At 40.3% G+C, this 23,539-nt stretch overlaps 2 protein-coding genes and 1 long non-coding RNA gene across 3 annotated transcripts; all 3 read right to left on the bottom strand.

The window, feature by feature from the left end:
• Nucleotides 1–993: 993 nt before the first annotated feature.
• Nucleotides 994–10,187, bottom strand: pgap3 (post-GPI attachment to proteins phospholipase 3). The gene is made up of 8 exons (XM_036141778.1): nt 9,806–10,187; nt 8,212–8,309; nt 7,106–7,258; nt 6,949–7,011; nt 5,042–5,103; nt 4,378–4,514; nt 3,211–3,415; nt 994–1,805 (listed from the first exon to the last, which is right to left on the bottom strand). Exons 1-8 carry the CDS (start codon nt 10,095–10,097, stop codon nt 1,742–1,744), a joined length of 1,074 nt encoding a protein of 357 aa, XP_035997671.1. The 5' UTR covers nt 10,098–10,187; the 3' UTR covers nt 994–1,741.
• A 3,340-nt stretch (nt 10,188–13,527) lies between these two features.
• On the bottom strand, nt 13,528–18,944 carry mylpfb (myosin light chain, phosphorylatable, fast skeletal muscle b). The gene is made up of 6 exons (XM_012850424.3): nt 18,819–18,944; nt 17,668–17,766; nt 16,469–16,649; nt 16,294–16,372; nt 16,153–16,201; nt 13,528–14,450 (listed from the first exon to the last, which is right to left on the bottom strand). Exons 1-6 carry the CDS (start codon nt 18,897–18,899, stop codon nt 14,349–14,351), a joined length of 591 nt encoding a protein of 196 aa, XP_012705878.2. The 5' UTR covers nt 18,900–18,944; the 3' UTR covers nt 13,528–14,348.
• On the bottom strand, nt 17,093–17,661 carry LOC118564325. Its single transcript, XR_004931766.1, has 2 exons — nt 17,351–17,661; nt 17,093–17,257 (listed from the first exon to the last, which is right to left on the bottom strand). It is a non-coding gene; the product is annotated as an uncharacterized LOC118564325 (long non-coding RNA).
• Nucleotides 18,945–23,539: the final 4,595 nt, after the last annotated feature.

Here is a 23,539-nt window from a genome sequence, read left to right as displayed (position 1 = left end):
CATGATTATTACAGATAATGACTATTCTTTTGTTGCCTTTATGTTTAGGTCAAGTATTCAGCTGTTAGGGTCTGAATTGTGGGTCACAGCGATTGTTTGAATCATTTTATGATTGACTGAAGCACAAAAACACAATGAAATATTGAATACAGAAAAAATATGATTATTTATATATGATAATTTCAAACTGTCACAATTTCAATCCAACTGCAAATTCATTATTTTTCATTGATTTATTTTGGGTTTTACATTCTCACATATTCATTTATTGGATTGTGGGACTTCAGGCCTGCCATACAGAGGATCCAGTCATTCTTTTAACCTTAAAGTGGTCTTGATCAATAACTCGTCTGAGGTGCTTCTTTGGACTTTGGCTCCCACAGCTGACCAATCTTTCATAGAAAACACTAACAGGCATTCAGTTTTTAATGGCAAAAGCAACAAAATATCCAGAAAAGGCAACATGTAAACACACCCACACTCCTCACCGTCTCATTATAGTCTCATTGAGACAAACAAAAGGCGTAAACAGACGTTTCATTGATAAAGTGCACATGTAGGGGTGTAGCGCAGAAGGATGGAGAGGGAATATATGGATATATTTACCTGACAATAAAAAAAAAAAAAAGGAGGCATGCTCACAGACTAGAGCAGAAACAGAGGTGTAAGGCAAACATGGATGGAGGAGGGATTTGTTTAACACGATTTTAAGGTCATCCAGCGGTATGTGTGGGGAAATATGCAAGCAATAACTTAAAACAAAAACATTAACGGATAATTAAAACCCAAACACTCGCACCACCTCAAACCCACTCTGGATGTAGAAAAAGTTCACAGCAACTTCCTTCGCCTTCCTTCCTCAGGCTAAAAAGGCAATCCAGGTGAATGACAATATTTTCATCTCTCGATATCCCAACCAAAAAAAACACTATATATATATATATATATATATATATATATATATATATATATATATATATATTTTCAAACTAGAAAAAAAAACCAAAAACAACAATAGTGAAATAGAGGCAGGATTGAGCACAAACGGGTGAAAAACAACTGAATCAGACGAGGCAGATGATGAAAAGAAGGGAAAAACAAAAGCAGCTGTGGAAACAAGAGAGGCACAAAAATAAAGGTGTGAAGGTGAAAAAAAAAAAAAAAAAGCTGTCAGCTAGAACGGCCCCGACATAAAGGCCCTTCCCCGTCCTTCCAGAGCAATCAGCTGGCAGCTCTTCATACAGGGAGCCTCTGCGTGTCTCACTGGCAGAGACAATGACCCACGCTGCACAGCGCATGCAGGCCAGACAACCGATCTGCTGCCATCTATTGACGGCTGCTGAAAACCGCTGCTGCTGCAGATTTGAACCTGGGGTCCCTGGGAGTCACTTTCTGAGGTCAAGGGATTCATTTCACGAGTGCAATTCAGGCACAGCTGGAACTAAACCGCACTTTTTCACCCGCTAAACTTGTCTCAAAATGTGTGGCAGTGATGATGGTAAATGGAGCACGTGTGGCAGCGCAAGGCAAAGTAAAAACTAATATCAACCATGATCATTTTAAAGAGAGAGAGGTAAATAATAAAAAATAAAAAAAATGTAAACAAAGTCTACTTTGATGATAGTCAGAGGAGTGAGGCGTGTCATCTGGGAGGCGGCGCCGCTTCTGTGTTCGGGTCTCTGGCTGCCCGCACTGGAGACGTGGACGAGTGGAGATGTGATCCAGAGGCGTTCTGCTCCTCCTACTCCACCTTAACCCCCAACTTCTCTGTGTTTAGTAGGTAGAGGCTGTCATCTATCAGGAAACTGGAAGCAGAAAGAGGTGAAAATCAGTCCAGATCAGGTACTTATCGCCGTTTGGTTTCGTTTTTCATCCACTTCTCTAAAGGATTTGGCGACCAGAACTTGAGACGTGAAGAGGCAGCAGTGGATTCATCGTTTACCTCGACTGCAGAAACTTCACAATCAGACGTTTTTATCCAAGCAGTGAACACACCATACGTACGGCACTACCAAGTCTTTACTAAAAGGAAGACGGCTCAACGTTTGTCATTTCTAGTATCAGTGAGGAATTTAAAAACTAAGTCATAGGAGCTATTTGAAACAAAACTGTTTTCAGTTCATTTAGGCTGCGAGAGAGCGAGCGAGAGCAAGACTTTCAGCTTATGGCATGAAGGCTGCATGTATTACAGCGAAGTATCTCTTTTTTGTTCCATTAAACTTTCTGTGTGCCACATTCCATACATGATGGTCTGGGAAACATCGGATGTGCGGTAAATATTATGTATCTGATGCACTTAAAATAGGTAAACTGCATAGATGGTAAAAGTGTTGCAGAATGATGAGAGTTTAAAGTGTAACTCACTCTGATAACTTCTTTTGCAGATAAACTGTATAAACTGGGACTAAGGATGCTACTTTTATGTTACTATATATATATATATATATATATATATATATATATATATATCTATCTATCTATCTATATATATCTCTATATATATATATATATATATATATATATATATATATATATATATATATATATATATATATATATATATATATATATATATATATATATATATCAGGGTTTATATCAGGGTTTCCCGCAGCGCTATCTTGGCGAGGCGGCCGCCTCGCCAAACTCAGGCTACCGCCTCGGTAACGTTCAAAAAAAAAAAAGAAAAAAAAAAAAGAAATCATGCTTGTTAACACATTAACGTCACATTAACACACTTGTTGTTGCTTTCGCGCGTGCGTGAATGGCGTCTCCTCACCCCCCGTAAATATATATATATATATATATATATATATATATATATATATATATATATATATATATATATATATATATGGTCAGACAGATTTCAGCATGTCTGTGAAGCAAAGCATTTTTCTCAGCGAGTCAGCACTGTTTAATAGCTAAATTTGTGTTTTAAGTGCTGTAAAATCCCAAGTATTTGTTAAATAAGACTGGCAACATTAAAGCCTTCTTCTTCAAGGGATTTAGAAAAAAGTGTCAGTTTCTGATCCATCTTAAAGATGGTTAACAACGTGCACCTGTCTGTTCGGCTCGGAAACAGGCTTGAGGGTCCAGCGGGTCAACTGAGACCAGAAATGGGTCACAAAATTTTGGTCTATGCATCTAGAGCCAAAATCCTTTATCCACACCCGCCTACCAAGCTATAAAAACACAGGCGGTACAAACCTGTAGAAAAGGAAGTGCACTGGGATGGTGCTGAGGTGCCACACAGCATGGGCGTCTAAAACCCAGAGCAGCGGCGGGAAGTCCAGCAGCTCCAGCAGGGCCAGGCCGTGAAGCAGCAGCACCACCAGGCCGCACTTCCACCAGTACGGGAGAGTCCGTCGGTTCTGCCAGCACCAACACAGCCACCACAGCAGGTTCACCATTCCTTCAGCGGCGGAAAAACACAAAGCATACGTGCTACAATGCTGCAACTTCCAAGTCATCGTTAAAGGTGAGCTGTCAGGGGATCGAGGGAAGGACATAATAAAAGCAGAAAAGTGGGCAAAATACTTCATTTAGAGGTCTGGTAGATAACTGTGTGGTGGTTAATTTAAAAAAAGTTACAGTTTAAACCCAGAACATCATTGCAAAGTGGAAATAAAAATGATGCATGGTTTTAATTTTCTTCCACACACCAAAAACTGGAATGCACCGAGGTTCGATTTCTATTGGGGCAAGAGAGGCTGAACGTATGAATGGTTTATCTCAAAGTTTATTAAATCTGGGAATCTGTTGCAAGACTTAAACTGATGTCTGCAGACTCTCTACAGCCAATCTAACTGAGCATGAGGGGATCTGGCAAATAAGAGTCTCCAGATGTGCAAAGCAGGTCGAGACATTCAGCAAAACAAAAGTGCTGACCATTATCACTGCAAAAACAGAATTAAAAATTAGTAAAAGTTTCTTAAAATTTGTGTATTTGCCCTTGATTTGAGCAGGTAAATAAGACTATTTGCCATTGGAATAAGATTCTTTCCACTTAAAATAAGAACAATTCATCTCCATCATCTTATTTCAAGTGCAGGATATCTAATTATCTTATTTTAGGGGTAAAGATAGTAATTCTATTGACATATAATCTTATTTACTGGCTCAAATAAAGGAAAAATAGACAAACTTCAAGAACATTTTACTTGTTTTTAGATCCGTTTTTGCAGTGTAATTTTTAAAGCAAGCATCGTTGTCATCTACTCTGTGTCAGACTATCACATAAAATCCTAATAAAATGCTGCTGTCGTCTGTCGCTGGAAAGAGATCCAATGTGGGGAAAGTAGGAACCCTCAGGTTAGCAGCTGACCGCCGCATGAAACTCCACAGAAAGCGGATTTATTGGAGCGTTTGTCGTACCGATGGTGACATTGGCTGCCATGTTGTAGCCGTAGTCAAAACTGACGAACGTCAGGTAGGAAACGTGGGACGTGAAGGTCAGGATGAGCAGGACCCCCACCATGCTGGACACACCCGGCCGCCTCAGACCCAGAGTCCTGCAGATGGGTAAAGATTTTGCAGCGTGAGCATAAAATGGCAGTAAATTGGTTTGATCTGGACTGTCAATGAAGAGCTACTTAATAAGTACAGCTTAGGCTTGATTTTTCCAGGCTAATTTATGCTGGGTTAATGATGTCTACTGATTTACACTGCAAAAACGGAACTAGAAAAAAGTAAAATATTCTTTAAAATTAGTGTATTTGTCCTTGATTTGAGCAGGTAAATAGGATGATCTGCCAATAGAATGAGATTTTTGCACTTAAAATAGGAACAATTCATCTCCATCATCTTATTTTAAGTGCAGGATGTCTAATTATCTTATTTTAGGGCTCAAAATACTCATTCCGTTGGCAGATAATTTTATTTACCTGCTCAAATCAAGGATAAATACAATAACTTTAAGAACATTTTACTTATTTTTAGATCCGTTTTTGCAGTGTAGAGCTCCAACATCTTCCTTCCAACATCGGTCGGCACATAAAAGCAAAACATCTGCAGGAAGTCCACATTTTTTCAACCTTACCTGACACAACATAGGTAGATGGAGTACAGAATCACTGCTGTTGCACAGAAATAGTCCATTTTCTGAAAGAGGAAAAACAACCAAAAAATGTATTTGCAACATAAACAAATATCAAGATCCACCGCTGCACTTTACAGAAAGCAAACTGGGCAGACGGTAACAGTTTGTTAAAGATTTGCTAAACTCATTAGCCCCCAAAACAGAAGAGTTAATCCCAACGTGGGCGGGGCAGGGTACCGTTTGGAGATTTCTAGTCAGGAATCGGAGAAACTAAAATCTGCAGGAGTTAGCCACGCTCAGACCTAGAGCTGGACGATAATTCAATAACAACATATATCGATCAATAGACCTAAAAAAAAAGGGTAAATAAAAAGTACAATAGAATAACAGTTTTCCTTCCCTTTACATTCTAGCCATGTAGATTAATATTTCAGTCATTACATCCTCCCAACCAATCACAAACGCAGACCCAGGAACGCTCCGTCATCAAGCTCCGCCCCCTTCAAAGAGATCAGAGATCTCTTTGAAGGGGGCGGAGCTTTTTTAAAAACTTGCATCTTTGGTAAAAAGTTGGTTGAATAAAGGGTTGAGTTTGAATTCAGTATGTGTTGTGTTCTGTATCTAAAAATAGGTCGCTAAAAGCATAAAATACATGTTTTGAATTTGTTGATAATTATCGATATTGATTAATATGATTTCTGTTTTATCAATATGCTTTGGCATACATCAAGCAAAAAAAAAAAAATCTAAGGTGATTGCAGACACTACTAAAGCCTGATTCAGAACTGTCCACCGCATTATTAAAAACTGGAAGGACTTTGGCGAACCATCGTCTTCAAGGAAGAAATGTGGTCGTAAAAAACTCTGGTGACTGTTATAGGCGATCAATGTGCGCTTCTGTGCTTTATTTGAATGCTGCTTGTCCGGACTTTGAAGCAATAGACTGGTTCCCTTATATAGGACATTTTTGACCAATATGTATAATATGATTGAATATGACTTTGTAAAGTGCCTCGAGATGACATGTTTCATGAATTTGCGCTATATAAATAAAATTGAATTGAACTGAATTCAATCATTTAAACGTTTGGTCAAATCCTCTTTATCTGACTACATGATGGTTTGTGTCTGATTCCAGTTTCACGATCCATGGCTGAAACCTTGATCTGCTCGAACATGTAAAGCAGGGGTCTGCAACCTGTGGCTCCAGAGCCGCATGTGGCTCTTTACACCTTCAGCTTTGGCTCTTAAAAACTTAGACCAAAAATGCGAGGGGAAAAATTGGTCAATGTTTCTAAATGTAAAGGTAATTTAAAATTGCTAGCTTTAGGTGCATTTAATCCTGCAATATATGCATAACATTTCAAGAAAGAAACTAATGGTGTACAGAATATAAAACAACTTGCTTTTTCATCATTTTGATGCCATTTACTATGAAAATCAAATATCCAATTGAAGAAAATGCATTAAACCTAAACAAAAAAATACTGTTGATTAAATAATGAAAACTGCTGATCTTTAATTTAAAAAAATTTAAACAAATGTCCTATCGTACTATGAAAACAAGCTCTTGTTTCAAAAAGATGTGCAACTTTTGTGGCTCTAAAAATGTGTTTAGCTGGACCCAGGGTAAAAATGGCTCTGCGGGTTGTAAAGGTTGCTGACCCCTGATGTAAAGGGTTCAAACCAGGATTGTGAAACACAGAATCCCAGGTGAATCTAGGATGTCTGAGATGATGAAGGTTGCAGCAGAGGAGCCTGGAGGACTCGGTTTGGTGTCTTTTTTTTTCTCTACATCGTCCAGCCCTACTCAGACTGCTGGATCTCACAACGGATCGGCTTTTACCGGCCCCAGATATACGCTTTTAGCCGTGAGGCTTTGTGACACGTAGAACTGCAGCCATTACCTCCGTCAGATATGTGTCTCGGGTGTGAAACACTGTAGACCAGAACCAAGCATTCAGGGACACCTGGACAAACACACACAGAGAGAAGATGTGGTGATTCGCTCTGTGGGGTGAACAGGTGAGGGGGGGGTCTTCTTTCTTTCCCCTCTGTCCTCACCAGAGAGAAGGCGTTGATGGTGTGGTACATGGGGCTCTGGCGGGGCACCGTGCTCCGGTAGCGCAGCAGCATCAGCAGGCAGGCCAGGCCGTTGAGCAGAGACGCCAGCGCCGACGCGGGCTCCTCGAAGCACAAGACGCGCACAAACGGCCACTGCAAGAAGCAGATATAAATCTAAATTGCACGAACTGTAACTCTGCATCTTTAATGTCAACAACGAGGAGGATCCAAGAGAATCTCAGGACCAGATTATTATTATTTTTTATTTTTTTATAGTGTCCTGTCTGCCAATGTGGTAATAAGAATTGTTGTCTTAATGCCAAAAAGAGCTCAACAGATTTTTACTTTCACAAGTGGAGCATTACCGCTTTCACCGTAGTGCTACGCTTGATTTATACTAGTGCTGCGCCAATCCCATTTTTTGGCCCCGATACCATCTGTTTGAAATTGATGTGTGTGTGTATATATGAAGAACTGCTTACTACTTCGGGTAGTAGAACTTTTTATTGCCTACCTGGAATGGGTGACAATAGTTGAATAAACTTTTGGCTCTCAAAGGCCAAAATAGTGCAACATTCGTGAAATTATAACATGTATAATAGTAGTGCAACAGTAAGACAGTAAAATTACATTGATAATTGAATAATCTCTTTTTTAAACCCTGAGTTTTGGCTCTCAAATGCCAAAATAGTGCAACTTTCATGAAGTTATATAACATGTGTAATACTAGTCGGGAGAGAGAAGGCTGCGTTCAAGTGACATACAAACATCAAAATGGTATCAATGCCCTAGTTGTTGGTACTCGCCGATACCGATACCACCAATTTAATGCTGGATCGGGGCCCTGTCCCATACTGGTATCGGTACAACACTAATTTATACATGAAAGAAGCTTTATTATAATTTATGCAGGGAATATTTCAAGTTATATGGACACTAAAACAAGAAGGTAGAAGAGATATAAAAGGAGAAAAGGGGAAAGAAGGACAAAAAAGGGAGAGAACGATACAACATCCTCAGTCTGCTTCTTCACCTGCAAAGAGAGATGTAAAAAGAACAGCACAACCAGCCGATAAAGAATTACAGACCAGATTAGTGAGACAAACCTTGCCGTGGAACTGCGGGATTCTGTAACCCTCCGCCTGGTAAAGGCCAACGGTGGTCCACATGCACTGGTACTTACAGTCGTCCCGGCACGTCCAACCTGGGACACACAAAGAAGACAGTCGAGCTCAACGGGTCACGAAAAAGAAATGTAAATAACCGCCATATATATATATATATATATATATATATATATATATATATATATATATAGGGCCATAAAAATCCCAAAAATTTGCTCAAAAGTTAATCAGCCCAAAAAGATTAGGATATCATTTGCTGCTTTTTGTAAATTACTGTTTTGTACCAGGTGAACCTGCAATTAGATTTTAAATCTAGAATGATTTAAAGATCCAATTTCCATAGGAATCAGACTAATTTGCTTGTTTCATCAAAATATTGTGTTTATTACTGTGCAGGTAAAAAAAATTATAAATTACAATTGTTTTTGCGTTTTTGTTATATAATTAATTGCGGCCCCTGATTACTTTCAACTTGACATTTTTGGCCGTGACAAAAAATAATATGGACACCATTGCTCTAAAGCATGGGTGTCAAATTTATTTCTATATTTTTCCACTTTGGCATCATGAAGTCATTAAAAGGTCCGGTTGCACATGTATAGATGACACTTTCATAATTTCATTCCAATTCACATAGAAACATAAAAAATGCACAGTAACATAAAAGTAGCACCCTAAGGCCCAGTTTATACAGTTTATCTGCAAAATAAAGTTGTTATTTGGGTGAGTTACACTTTAAACTCATCATTCTGCATCACTTTTACTCATTTTGAACATTTCTGGGTTGTTTTAATGTATTAGATTAGATTAAATTCAACTTTATCGTCATTACCCAGGTACAAGGCAACGAAATGCAGTTTAGGTCTAACCAGAAGTGCAATAACAGCAAGCACAGGATATACAAAAGTTATTACTGTAACAGAGTTTATGCAATAATGTGAAAAAACTTTAATATAATATTAATAAATAAAGTAAATAAAATTTGGACAGAAGCCATCTGTCCAAACATAATATACAGATGGCTATTATTATAAAATAAATAAATAAAAATATTGTGGGAAAACTGACATCTAGTGGCGGGATGCTGTTACTACAGTTAACAAACCAAAATCATTCATTTTTCATTACAGGAGACACAGTTTTAGCCACTTTATACACTTTAAAAAAGATATATGCCTCTACTTTATGACACAATATGTCTTTTTTTTTGGCTCTTGAGGGCCGGATAAATTGCCTTGATGGGCCGGATTCGGCCCACGGGTCTTGAGTTTGACACATGTGCTCCAGAGAATGAATACTGGGGAAACCTGTCTTAGAATACACTATGTTGACACCTTTTTTTTTGACCAGAAAAACAAGTTTAGATTTTTTTTTTTAAGAGACTGTTGCATTTTATGTTCTTTATATGCAATTAAAACGAATAAAAGCCACACACAAAAAGTCTTGGTTGAAACAAAAAAAGCCGCCTGAGCCAGTTTATAAAATGTTAAAACTCAAGTTATAATGTAGCTGCAGGTGCGGAAGCTGACGAGCTAAGTTAGCTTCCGCCTCCTCAATGTCGTCCGCGGCTCACCTGTCAGCGCCATGTACTGCGGCTGGCTGGACTCAAAGCCCTGCAGCCGGGCGCCGGTGCAGTTCGTCCGGACGCACAGCTTGACGCAGTCCCGGTACACCGGCTCCTTGTCTCCCTGGGAGGACTGCACAGCGGTCACCGACAGCAGCAGCAGGATGACGGCGACCGACGCGGGGTGCCTGACAGATGTGCAGCGGGGGGACGCCGAGGCCATGGCGGGGGGTTGGGGCCCGCCAGGACTCACCAAGGCACGGCGAGGCGACAGGGGCCGAGCGGAGCCAGCGGCGGACATTAACGCTGGCTCATTCCGAATCGGAGGGGGGACAAACCGGATAAACAGCAGCGCCGTTCCTCCTGTCCGCTGACCGGGGGAGCAGGTTATGCAGACACACCACTTCCGGTCACAGCTTCAAAATAAAAGCAGCCGTTTATAAAGGCAACTCGAATCATCCGCCGACAAAACGCCGAGTTTATTGTCAGCAATGCGTTAATCTGGTCTAAACCTAAAATGTGAAAAAATAAAAATGAAATCTGATCAACTTGCTTTTTTAAATAAAAAGATTTTAAATAAATGTAGGCTTACTTTTGCTTTATTTTGAAGGCAGAATTTTTTTTCGTATGAATTTACATCCGGTTGCTGAGCACATTATTGTTATTATTAGTGTTATATTTCTGTGACTGATAAAGTAAAAACAGCCATTATATCGCCAGCCTTGGTGTCATTGTTTTAACTGATGATAATAATAATAATAATAATAATAATAATAATAATAATAATAATAATAATAATAATAATAATAATAATAATAATAATAATAATATACTTATTGTATAAACAACTGTTTATCTGTTTATAGTATGTCTCAGTAAGGCCATTTGGGGGTTTTAGTCTGTGGGCAATGCTTTATAGTTAAATAAATCAATTTTATGACTCACATTTCTTACTTTCAGAGGTGACAAAGCATTTGCTGTTGCTGCCCTGACAATATGGAATAACTTACCATTGAGTTTTCTGTTTTTAAATCTCTTAAAAACTCTTTCCTGGCTTTAATACACTGTGATCTTCTTGTGTGTGGCATTTTGAAATATTCTTGTTGTGAAGCTTTTGATGTAATGTGGGTTTTGTACGGTTTTAACTTTTTAACCTTTTTTTGTTTTAATGCACAGCACTTTGGCCACCGCTGTGGTTTTTAACATCTGCTATAGAAATAAAGCTGATTGATTGACAGATTTCATGGTTTTAGGTTTACAGAGGAAAAGGGTGACTAACAACCTGAGGCCAGGCATCATGGACCAGGAGGAGCCCAGGACCCGTTGCACCAGCAAAGGGCCTAACAACTAGTCACCCCGGGCACAACATCCAACCGCTTCCCTCTGGAAGGCGCTACAGATCTGAATCCAACAGAGTCAGATTCAACTATTCACTCTAACGAACAGCTGAATCCAACTCACAGTGTCAACAAATAAAATAAATTAAAATAAAAACTTGTGTAATGTCCCAGTAACTCTGCCTGTATTCAGTCACCTGTCTACGGCTACCACTTATTTATCCATGTGCTCTATTTCAGTGCTGTTCATATTTTCCTCACATCTCATATTGTAAATACTGTACCAGATCCACCTACCTGGTGCACACAACATTGCATATAATACTCATTTATTTTTTATTTATTGTTTATTATTTCCATTCCATGCACTCATCACATTGTGAAAATGCATGTTTGTGTCTCTATGGGGACCTGTACACCACTTCCACCTCCGACATGCACATAATAATTACAATGGAAATTATATTTACTCTTGCATGCTTTGCACTCTGCCCATTTTGTGGGACTCATGCTGTTCCTCCTTGCATAAAGGAGCAGATACCGGTCCTGCTGATGGGTTAAGGACCTCCGACAGCCCTTTCCAGCTCTCCTAGACTAACTGCCTGTCTCCTGGACTCGTCTCCATTCTCTCCAGACTGTGCCTGGAGACACAGAAAACTATCTCTGACTGACATGCCGCGTAATGTTTCCAACTCCTTGTCCAGCTGGACTGCCTGTGCAACCTTTGTAGGGTTCAGGTACCGCCTCATGTTACCAGTAATGACTCTGAGACTGGTCAAATGCAGCACTACTGAAAAGCTGTCAAAACAATGAGGAAAGAAAAAAAATGTCAGAGGCGTTCACCTGCAGAACCATTCCTGTTTTTAGAGTAGTTGTCCCTTCAGTTTTACTGGTTGTTGATTTCATTAACGCCAGAACAGTCAACACTGATAAACAACCGGCTGTACTGCTGAACTGACTTGTTATTATATTCTGATTAAAAAGCGTTCCTTGATTTTTTTTTAAGCAGCATAACATATAAACCTTAACAACCTTCAGTGGCTGTTTCCAAAATTTATCAGGAGGGTTTTAATCAGTGGTGGTCTGGTGGCCATTTATGGCCCCTGTGCTGTTTTATTTTGCGGCCCGCCAACTGAATTTCAAAAGATTTGGCAGATCGGCGCTGGTGGCTTTTTGCAGATGGAAGCTTTCTATTTGTAATTAGGGTAAATTTATTATAGACAAGTTAAAACCTTACAACTGAATGTTTAATTGAATGTTTAATTGAACATAAAACATTTTTCTTTTAATAAGCACTCTTTTTACATTTGCTTTAATTAGAGGATGACTTTTACTCAAATCCAGACATTAAAATTTTATACAATATTTAATACAATAGGCTAAATACAGTTTAATATCTTTTCTTAGGGTAATCATATTTTGTTTGGCTGGGTCAATATTTTTGGTTATATTATTTGTTTTTATTCATATTTTGGCCCTCGAGCGCTTACGATTTAAAAATGTTTGTCCCAATAGCTGAAAAGTTTGGCCAACGCTGGTTTAGATGTCTGAAAATGTCAGGTACTGGTTTTGCATTGGAAACCTCAGTTATTGCCACATTTGTCTAAACGTTTATACATCATTATCAATTTATAACTTACTCTTATTAATACCATGGACTAAGGTCCAGTAGGACTGTAGGATTTCCAACATTTAGACAGTTCTTCACATTTAAATCGACCTTTCTGTTAACTGTGAGTGACTTTAAGGATTGAGGAAACAGCTACCCGACAATGTTCTGCTGTCTCATGGTCTTCCTCTGCTCTATTTTTAGTCATCAGAGCGGCCGCAGGGTGTTGAGTGAAGGCCTGTTTGTTGATTCCACATTTGCAGAATTGAAATGCGCAGAAAGCTTGAGGAGTGTGCATAAAGTATTTAAGAATTTAAAGTATTTCCGATTCTGATCCAGCATCCCTTTGTCATCAAACTCCAGAGGATCTAAGACCTTGGCATCTTTTGCACCAGGCTCCTTCTCCCTTTTTCCACTCTGTGATGTGCATTTATAGCTTATGTCGTGTACAAAAGTTTGCAAAATACTCAACATGCAAGAGGGCCTTAGATAATGAGCGTCAAAACTTTGAGTGTCTTGTGTCGTGAACAGCATGTAATGAATGCTGGTCCTCGGAGTGACGGGGCATTGAACCTTTGATCGGATTGATTTGTACGCTGTCTCGTTTATTTATGGCTCAGTTGTGTTCACTTGAAGACTTATAAGGAGAAAACTCCAGCAATGAAGCCGATCTGAAGGAAGTGCAGCGTCTTTAATGTCCTGCATTGACACTTTGTCTCTGTTTGGCAAAGAAAGCACACCATTTTGTCGCCCATGCGTGTTTTTTTTTTTCACAAGACTCAGAGTTGTACGAAAGAGTGGATTTTATTTGTACTTCTTTCTTTGTTACAGTGGAGACGGAGACACAGTCACAACAACAGGAGCGAAACAGCAGCGAGAGGGAGGACAAAGAGTCAAAGATTTCTTTCTTTTGCACTTTTTGCTTGTCCCTTTTCTCTCCACCCTCCCCAACTCGCCATCTTTCACCATCTCTTCCTCCAGTTACAAGATTAAAAGCGCTCCTCGTTTTCTACCTTTCTGTAAAAGAGAGGGGTAGGCGAGCTATTTTAGTGCGGTACCTCCACTCTTTTACACTCCCACGCGCCGATAAAGGGGGAGGAAGCCATTAAGCGCTCTGTGCGAGGATTGAGGCCGACGGACCCGACCGGGTCGGACCGCTCGCTTGTTTCAAGCAAGCGGCCGTGCAGGCACCGAAGCACCCAAGAGACGTTTTGACCAGCCGCTGCACACCGCCGGGCGGGCTGTGCACACGAGTCTGGTGCATGCACCGCAGGCCTCAACCCAGAACAACAGAAGGAAGGATGCAGGGAGGAGAAAGAGATGGGGAGAGAGTTTCAGTGTCAGAAGATTACTTTTTTATTGAGAATAATCCCATGTTCTCCTGTTGTTCACAAACCACCCCCGCCCACAGCCCGGCCCCTTCCCCCCCGCCGAGCGTCTCGTTAACAGAGCGAAGTCTTTTGGCGAGCGGGCAGGTGTTGGACCTGGACGCGAGGGTTTGCATGGCGGAGTGGCGTTGGAGTAGACGAAGCGAGCGGATGGATGGATGGATGGATGGATGGATGGCGGCATACGGAGGTAGAGGATCTCAGGGAGGGAAGGGGATCTACTCCTCCTTGTCCTCTCCGTGTGTGATGACGTAGCAGATGTTCTTGTAGTCCACGTTGCCGGCCACATCTGGGGGGAAGGCGGCCCACAGATTGGTCATCTGGGGGAGGCACAGAGAGGGGTTACAACCAGATACATCACTTCAAACACACACAAAGTGTACTGAGGATTGGTCTGACTGCTTGGGTACATTTCTATTTCACCAGGTAAATATGGCAGAAAACACCAATCTGAATAAACAGAATAAAACGAGAAAGAATCGAAAAAAAAAAAAGCATGCATTGCAAAAAGGGACCTCGAAGTAAGTAAAATCTTCCTGAAATGTGTATATTCGTCCTTGATTTGAGCAGGTAAATAAGACTATTTGCCAATGGAATGAGATATTTGCACTTAAATTAAGAACAATTCATCTCCATCATCTTATTTCAAGGGCAGGATATATAATTATCTTATTTTAGGGGTAAAAATACTCATCCCATTGGCAAATAGTCTTATTCAGCTGCTCAAATCAAAGAAAAATACTTACATTTAGCTCCCTTTTTGCAGTGTGGCTGTGGGTTCAGTCAACGCATTTAGTTTTTCCACTGTCTCCGTCCAACCTTTGTCCCTGACACCTGGACCGAATGTCGCTATCTTATTTTAATGAAGTCATTTGTGTGACAGGAGGAATGTCTCATTTTTTTACACTGACACCACAAGGCAGCCAGACCCACCTCAGTGTTTCCCTGAGCTGCTGGAACAGCTCAGCAAAAAGGGAACTAAAAGTAAGTAAAACTTCCTTGAAATGAGAGTATTTGTTCTTGATATGACAGGTAAATAAGATTATCTGCCAATGGATCAAGATTTGTGGACTTAAAATAGGTACAATTCATCTACATCATCTTATTTCAAGTAAAAAGTAACTAATTATCTTATTTTAGGGGTCAAAATACTCATTCCATTGGACAATTATTTTATTTACCTGTCATATCAAGGACAAATACTCTCATTTCAAGAAAGTTTTACTTACTTTTAGTTCCCTTTTTCTTAGTGAGGTGACTTGTTGCTCAAGGTGAGTTTGTTGCAAATTAATTAATTATATCATCAATATGAGGATAGTAAAAACATCAGTTTTTAGTTAGAATTTCCACAACATAATGGCACTAATCGTACAAGAAATCTGTTAATTTAATCCTTTCTTTTCATCATCAGGCAGCAAACTGCAAGCCCTTTGTCAGTTTCCATTAATTTAAAAGTTTTCACTCAAGAATTTTCTTTTCACTGTCTTTAAATTCAAGACTTTTCTTCGTTCTAAAAGCTAAATTTAGATCTACACTGCAAAAATAGACCTAAAAATAAGAATTTTTTTCTTGAAATTAAAGTATTTTTCCTTGATTTGAGTAGGTAAATAGGACTATTTGCCAATGGAATAAGATTTTTGCACTTAAAATAGGAACAATTCATCTCCATCACCTTATTTCAAGTGCAGGATTTCTAATTATCTTATTTTAAGGGTAAAAATACTCATTCCATTGGCAAATAATCTTATTTTCCTGCTCAAATCAAGGGCAAATACATTCATTTCAAGAAAATGTTACTTATTTTTAGTTCTCCTTTTGCAGTGTAAAATTGCAATCCTTTAATTTGATTTAATAAACAAGCCCATTTAATTAGGCAGGCATTCATAAAACCCACATTTCCTGGATGCTACAATGTAGGTTTTGCAGCTTTAGATGCGTTTTTATTTATCAGGAGAGATAGTAACAATGGAGTTGCTGGTAGAAAAAAAAAAGAGATCTGAGCGGAGAAACTGATCAGCTCACCTCCTCAGCGCTGAACCTGTCGCACTGGGTGGTCAGGAGCTCCTGAAGGCTGCAAATGGGAAACAAACAGATAAATAAATCTGAGAAAATGAAAGAAGAAGAAAGAAAAGATGTGATACAAGTTGAAGAAAAGGGTCTTACAATTCCTTCTTGATGGAGCCAGTGCCCTCGGGGTCCAGGACCTTGAAGGAGCTCAGGATGACGTCCTCTGGATCGGCACCTAACAGCAAAAATAATATAAATAAAACCTGTCAGTCTCAATGGGAGGTAATTTGTAGCTCAAGGAGAGGCCTGAATAGTCTGCGTGTCGGCGCACCCTTCAGCTTCTCGCCGAACATGGTGAGGAAGACGGTGAAGTTGATGGGGCCGCTGGCCTCCTTCACCATGGCCTCCAGCTCGTCATTCTTCACATTCAGCTGGCCCATGGTGGCCAGCACGTCCCTCAGGTCGTCCTTGCTGATGATGCCGTCTCTGTTCTGGTCGATGATTGTGAATGCCTGCCGGAAAAACAGGGGGCCGTAACCCAGTCAGAGGGCTCAGAAGCTAAAGCAACGGCTAAATAAATGAACGCGGGAAAACATGTAGCCGTGGGGCGTGAGCGCGCGTGCCGCTGTCATCGGCCCAAAGCTCTGACCAAGACGCAAGAAAACTAAAAGACGCTCACGTTTCTCACAAGTCCTCGTCGTAAGACTTGTTAATAGTGATTGTAAGTGGGAGCTAGTCCGCCAAGGCAAACGTGTAAATGTGGAGCCGTTAGCCGCTTCCCTTGTCGCATAGCTGGGCGTTTCACCCCGCGTGAAACCAAAGATGGCATTGGGAACCTTTTGGGACTTGGCAGCTGGTCGTCCACTTGTCTCTCGAAGGTGTTAAAAAGGTTCTGGAATGTGAGACAAGCCCCCCTGCGACATCTGAGGAGAAGGTATCGATTACAGCTGTCGTCTTTTTTGCCCCGTGACCGAATCTTCTGACCATGTCGCCAATGTTCCTTCACCTTCGGTTCGTGCCAGCTGAGCCGCTGCCGGCTTTACATTCCCCAATCCCAGAGATGTTTAACGAGGCATTTCTGATGAAGATCAAAGCCCTGACCTTCAGATGCTAAGAAAAACTACAACAACAACAGAAAAAAAAAAAAGAGGCTCAAGGGGCGAAACAACCGTGGTAATCCCTGAATGTTGACTCAACTTGTGTGTTTTTGTACCTCTACTTAGAGCCCCTCTTTCCTGCTTTGATTAAACGGACTTTCCACCAGCTGTTGGGCCGCATTCCAGTGGAGTCATGGAGCAAAAGTGTCTCCGAGGAGAATTACTGAGCTAACAGAGGAGAGGAGGTGTCACCTGTCTCCAGAAAAGCTCAGATTTACCGGCCTGTCGTGCCCAGAGGGAGATTTTTTAACCAAGTCTGTTACACAGCAGCCTCCTCGCGTCACTAAACAAGATTAAATCACACGTAAACGTACACAGATTCCTAAAAATCTATGTGTGATGGAATAAAAAGAGTGATAATAAAAACAGCTACCTCCTTGTACTCCTGGATCTGGCTCTGCTCGAACATGGAGAACACGTTGGAGGATCCACCCTCACCCTGCTGCTGCCTCCTCTTGGCCTTCTTGGGTGCCTGAAAAAAAATAACAAAGGAAATATTGTTTTTTTTTCCCTCCACACATCCTTACAAACATTAATACAAAAAAAAAAAAAGACAAATAAGACAAGAAAAGTCTAAAACTCGCTGATGGTGTCCTGCACACTGCAAAAAGGGAACTAAAAGTAGGTAAAATCCTCCTGAAATTAGTGTATTTTTCATTGATTTGAGGTTGTAAATCAGACATTTGCCAATTTAATAAGATTTGTCCACCTAAAATAAGAACAATTCATCTCCATCATCTTATTTCAAGTGCAGGATGTCTAATTATCTTATTTTAGGGGTAGAAATTCTCATTCCATTGGCAAAAAAATCTTATTTAGCTGCTCAAATCAAGGAAACATATACAAATTTTAGGATAATTTAACTTACTTTTAGTTCCCTTTTTGCAGTGCATGAATCACATCTACAGCAAAGAGAAAAATTAAAACACTGAAACACTCTTTTTCTCTATCGCTCTGCTGTCAATATAATTTCTAACCCAACCTAAACTGGATGATAATTTTGGGGTGAATTAATTAAAGAAAATCCCAAAACGAAATTGCCTTTCCAGAACCTAATTAAGCCCCTTATGGGTTCAAATCCAAAAGTTTGGATGCTGGATTTGGGAATACTCCCAACAATCTCCTTTTACACTGCAAAAATGGATCTAAAAATAAGTAAAATGTTCTTAAAGTTAGTGTATTTGTCCTTGATTTGAGCAGGTAAAAAAGATGATTTGCCAATGGAATGAGATTTTTGCACTTAAAATAGGAACAACTCATCTCCATCATCTTATTTCAAGTGCAGGATGTCTAATTATCTTATTTTAGGGGTTAAAATACTCATTCCATTGGCAGATAATCTTATTTACCTGCTCAAATCAAGTACAAATACATTAACTTTAAGAACATTTTACTTAGTTTTAGATCAGTTTTTGCAGTGTATTGGATGCTGGTAATCCAGATTGCAATGTGTCAGCGATGCGCTCATCTCATCGGCTCCTGGAGAAGACCCGCGGCTCCGAAGGGGAACGCGGCCACACTCACCATCTCTAACGCTTCTGGGGGTTGCTGTTGGTCAAGAAGAGAGAAGCCTACGCCAAGCCGGTGTGACTGACGTGTATGCATCGGCCCCTCGGGGTCTTATATATTAGCCCGAGGTCGGGCTAACTTTAGCCACACCATCAGGTTTGGCAGGAAAGCGGAGCAGAGGAGAAAGAGTAAGAGAAACAGGGGAGGAGTGAAGACGCGGTCGGCCGGGGGGCCATATCGGCTTACAGGCGCTCCAAAATAGGCCAGAGAAGTCTTGGAATGAGGTGAATTCAATGCCAACAGAGAGAGCTGACTTTGGTGTCATCGGCGGACGAATAAGGCCAAACGGATGCAGGGAGACATGCTGCGGAACGACCGGTTCATCTTTGATTTTGTTGAGGCATGTGAGAGACTTAAGAACGCCGGCTTTATTCTAACGACCCCCAAAAGAGACGAGGGGGTCGACTGCGGCTCTGCTTTCTATTAATTAATCCTCCCGTGCCGCTCGGCGCAGTTGGCGGCGACACATTCCCAAGTCATCGCCGGGGATGACTGATAGGTCTGCGGCTCGGCGGACACATCAGCGATCGCTGTTGGGACGTATAAACAGTAATGAAACCTGAAAACAGGCAGGCAGCTCGTTGGTCCGGCTCCAACGATGACACACGACAAGAAGGGCCCCAGATGAGAAACACAAGCAGGCCTTTACTACGAGCGCAGCTGCCTGGGGGGGGGGGGGCAGCTTTGTAAATAGCCGTAATGAGTAGCGTAGCTTTTTTATTTGGGATGCCAGAGAAGATAATGCTGAAAGCCTCCAGAGTCTAATAAATGGGATTGTTAGGAAGTCGTTCTTTTTTTTAGCAACTGGTGCAATGGCAAATCCCCCAAAATAATCTAAATTATTATAAATACGAGCAGCTTTCTCATGGTGGATGCACTAATTTTGGTTGAGGTGGAGGTTTTAGAACAGGAGGACCTCCACCCGCCCTCCTAACGCCATTTATGAGCTCCATAGGCGGCCATCAATCAGGCCGCCTCACGGTCAAGGCATGTACGGCGAGCTGAGCCGGCGCCTTCACCGTCCTGCAGGTTAAACGTTTTACACGCCGCACATGTGACCCTGACCCTTCTCTCCCAGGAGAGGATTTTTATTTAAAATCACGTTTAAAATGCAGCTTTATTTCAAATCTACGGCAGATATTGTCTTGAAGGTGACAGGGGAGGCACAAGAGGGAGAAGTCAAACGCCATAAAAACAAGACAGCTGTACAGACAGAAATAGCTGTTCTGCCCCCCCCATTACCACCACCTCCATTCTCTTCCATCAGCCATTTTAACCCTGTTCTAACATTTTAACTCTCTTCGCTCTGCTTAGTGGGTTTTTTTAAACCTCCATCAATGGGATTTATTCAAGTTTACTCACTTCCAGACAAAATCAGAGATAGATGACAGCTAATTTGGAATTGGTGGTAATTTGAAACGTTTATTTAAGATGCTTGAAGATTTTCAGGATCTAATTTCAATTGTAAATCTGGCTACTCTATGAGTTTCTAGTTGATTAAAAATGTGTCTGATCTGTGGTTTATTTTTGTTTTAATCAATTCTCTCTGATTGACATGCAGACAAAAGACTATTTTCTTGCATTTAAAACCAACAAGTTCAATTTATTAAAAAAACAAAAAATGACAATCGGGTGCATTCGGGGAATTTTTTTTAAAGATTTTCTCTAATCAACACATAGTCAGAGGTATACATCCAGGCTCAACATTGCAAAAATGGAACTAAAAGTAAGTAAAATTTTCTTGAAATCATTGTAACTTTCCTTGATTTGAGCAGGTAAATAAGACTATTTGCCAATGGAGTAAGAGTTTTGCACTTAAAAAAAGAACATTTCATCTCCATCATCTTATTTCAAGTGCCGGATATCTAATTATCTTTTCTTAGGGGTACAATTACTCATTCCAAGGCAAATAGTCTTATTTAGCTGCTTAAATCAAGGGAAAATATACTAATTTTAAGAAAACTTTACTTACTTTTAGTTCCCTTTTTGCAGACGCCTGAACTGCTCGGTTAGTTGAACCTTTAAAAATTTAAACTTGACTTGTAGTAATCAACGGGTTTCATGCTAAATTCATGTCAATCTGATCAGAATAGGTAGTTCATTTAAAACTGTAGCCCCCCACCTTTCTTAATGGGGTTAAAGTCATTGCTAAATTAGTGTATTTGTCCTTGGTTTGAGCAGGTAAATAAGATGATCTACGAACTAGAAAACACCTTACAGTGATACTTGGACATGTCATCAATGATTATCCCGGGGTCACGGGGTGTTTCGGGTCTTTAATAATCAGATACCCTCCCCTGGGCGACCCAACCAGGAGCGAACCACACTGCAAAAACGGGACTAGAAATAAGTAAAATGTTCTTAAAATGAGTGTATTTGTTCTTGAATTGAGCAGATAAATAAGACTATTTGCTGATGGAATAAGATTTCTGCACTTAAAATAAGAACAATTCATCTCCATCATCTAATTTCAAGTGCAGGATGTCTAATTATCTTATTTTAGGGGTAAAAATACTCATTCCATTGGCAGATAATCTTATTTACCTGCCCGAATCTAGGATAAATACACTAACTTTAAGAACATTTTACTTATTTTTAGATCCATTTTTGCAGTGACGGATCCACAGCCACCGCGAGGCCTTTTCTGCGGCTTCAAGAATATTCTTGGTGGCTTTTGTTGAGGAAAATATCTTAGTCAGGTAGTAAGGTATGTCTCCTCTCTGTTCCTGGGTAGAATAACACATGAAGTTTTATTGCAGGAGGGGGTAGGTCAGAAAAGGAGAGTTTCTTTGTTCGAACAGATCCCCCCTCCTCCTGAAAAAAACATGGGAGGGGACTCAGCCTTTTAAAATGTGTTCAGACTTGTGAAAAAGCAGACGGAATCCTGCATTGCCATGAGGGCAGCTTATAATGAATACTACAAATGGTAATGTAATACTCTGTCTCCATATTTAATTCCTAATAAATTAAATATGCATATTACAATGTTTTACCTCCGATCAACGTATTCCTCATTTACTGCCAAACCTGGAACCGGGGTAAGATGGGCCTTCAATCGATATGCAGGAGCAGGCCGTGTACTCTAACACTTTCCTTAACTGCAGCCCTCTAACACCAATGAGTTTGAACCCTCTCTGTAATAAATGACCTGCAAAACCTCTGCACCTGATTTCGACAGGTTTGCAGCGGGCCTTTCCAGCCTTTGCTCCGGCACACTGTGGTGAGCTCAGAGTATTCGACCTTCTTGTGCTCATTAGCCTCCTCACTCCGGTCCTCCCGTGGTACAGTCAGTTCCAGTAGGACCACTTGCTTGGTGCTCTCTGATGTTAACACCATATCTGAGCAGAGTGAAGTGGTAGCTATGTTAACTGGCAGTGTTGTATAGTAACGAAGTAAAAATACTTCACTACTGTACTTAAGTATATTTTGGAGTACTTTATACTTTTCTCGAGTATACATTTTTTTGATAACTTTTACTTTTACTTCACTATATTTCTGAACTTAATTGCATAATTTTACTCCAATACATTTTCAATGTTTGGTTTAGTTACTCGTTACAAAAAGAGTCATGCACGCAAGTGTTTTGACCCCACCTACTGATTTACTGTGACAAAGTCGGGACTTGCCTGGGCTTGTCCACCACCAACAGGAAAAGAAGCTGGTTCAGTAGTAAAGCAGGTTAAATTAAACTTGTGGTATAGGTAAAGCATCTAATAGCAGAGAGTCCTAATTTTCTTAACTAAATGATAACCTGCAGGTGTATCTATTAGCAGGTTTACCACGTCTTATAGGTTACTAAGCCTGATTTATCACTTAACCATGTTCTTAGTATACACCCCCTTTGCCTACACTTGGTTGTGTACAATTTTAAAGGGCATAGCACTGACCTTACTTGAAGAAGGAAAACTGAAAGCTTACAAAAAGGTTGTATTTTCTGTCTAAACTTGGTCTAAATTTCTCCTGCACTTGATTGTTTATATTATTTCAAGTGAATTTTACTTTCAAAGTTTACCAAAATCTAAAAAATGTCATTCAAACTGCATTTGCTTTGTTTTACTTTTTACTTATGCTTTTTATTACATTACTTGAGTACATCTATTTCTACAGTAATTTTCATACTTAAGTACAAGACATTTCAGATACCTTAAGACTTTTACTCAAGTAACATTTCAGTCAGTGACTTGGACTTTTACAAAAGTCATATTTTGGAGAGGTAACTATACTTTTACTTGACTCCGTGATTTCAGTACTTTATACAACACTGTTAACTGGGAACTTGAGTTGCCGTCCTAGATCAACGTGGAGCTGCCCCTCCTGCCCCGCTCTAACAGGTGATTGACTGCTTCGGAGCTACCTAGGTCTTGCTGATTTATTGAAGTTGGTCGTGGCTCCTAAGGCCTTTGGGCAGCAGCTCTGAATGTGCTCCATGGTGCCCCTTCTCTGGCACAGTTTGCACTCAGGACTATCCGTCAGGCCCCAGGTGTGAAGGTTGGCTGGATTAGGGAGAACGTCGTAGACAGATTGTATGAAAAACTTTGTGTGAAGAGGTTCAGCTTTCCAGAGTTCTGCCCACGTGCTCCCACCTGATCCATGCCAACCATCTTGATGTAATGAGTAATTTTACCCCTAAAATGAGATAATTAGATATATTCACCTGAAATAAGATGATGAGTTGT

This window comes from Fundulus heteroclitus, chromosome 10, assembly GCF_011125445.2.
Source record: "Fundulus heteroclitus isolate FHET01 chromosome 10, MU-UCD_Fhet_4.1, whole genome shotgun sequence".
Lineage (NCBI taxonomy): Eukaryota > Metazoa > Chordata > Actinopteri > Cyprinodontiformes > Fundulidae > Fundulus > Fundulus heteroclitus.
The sequence above is the reverse complement of the archived record's forward strand: the minus strand, read 5'-3'. Positions and strand labels throughout refer to the sequence as shown.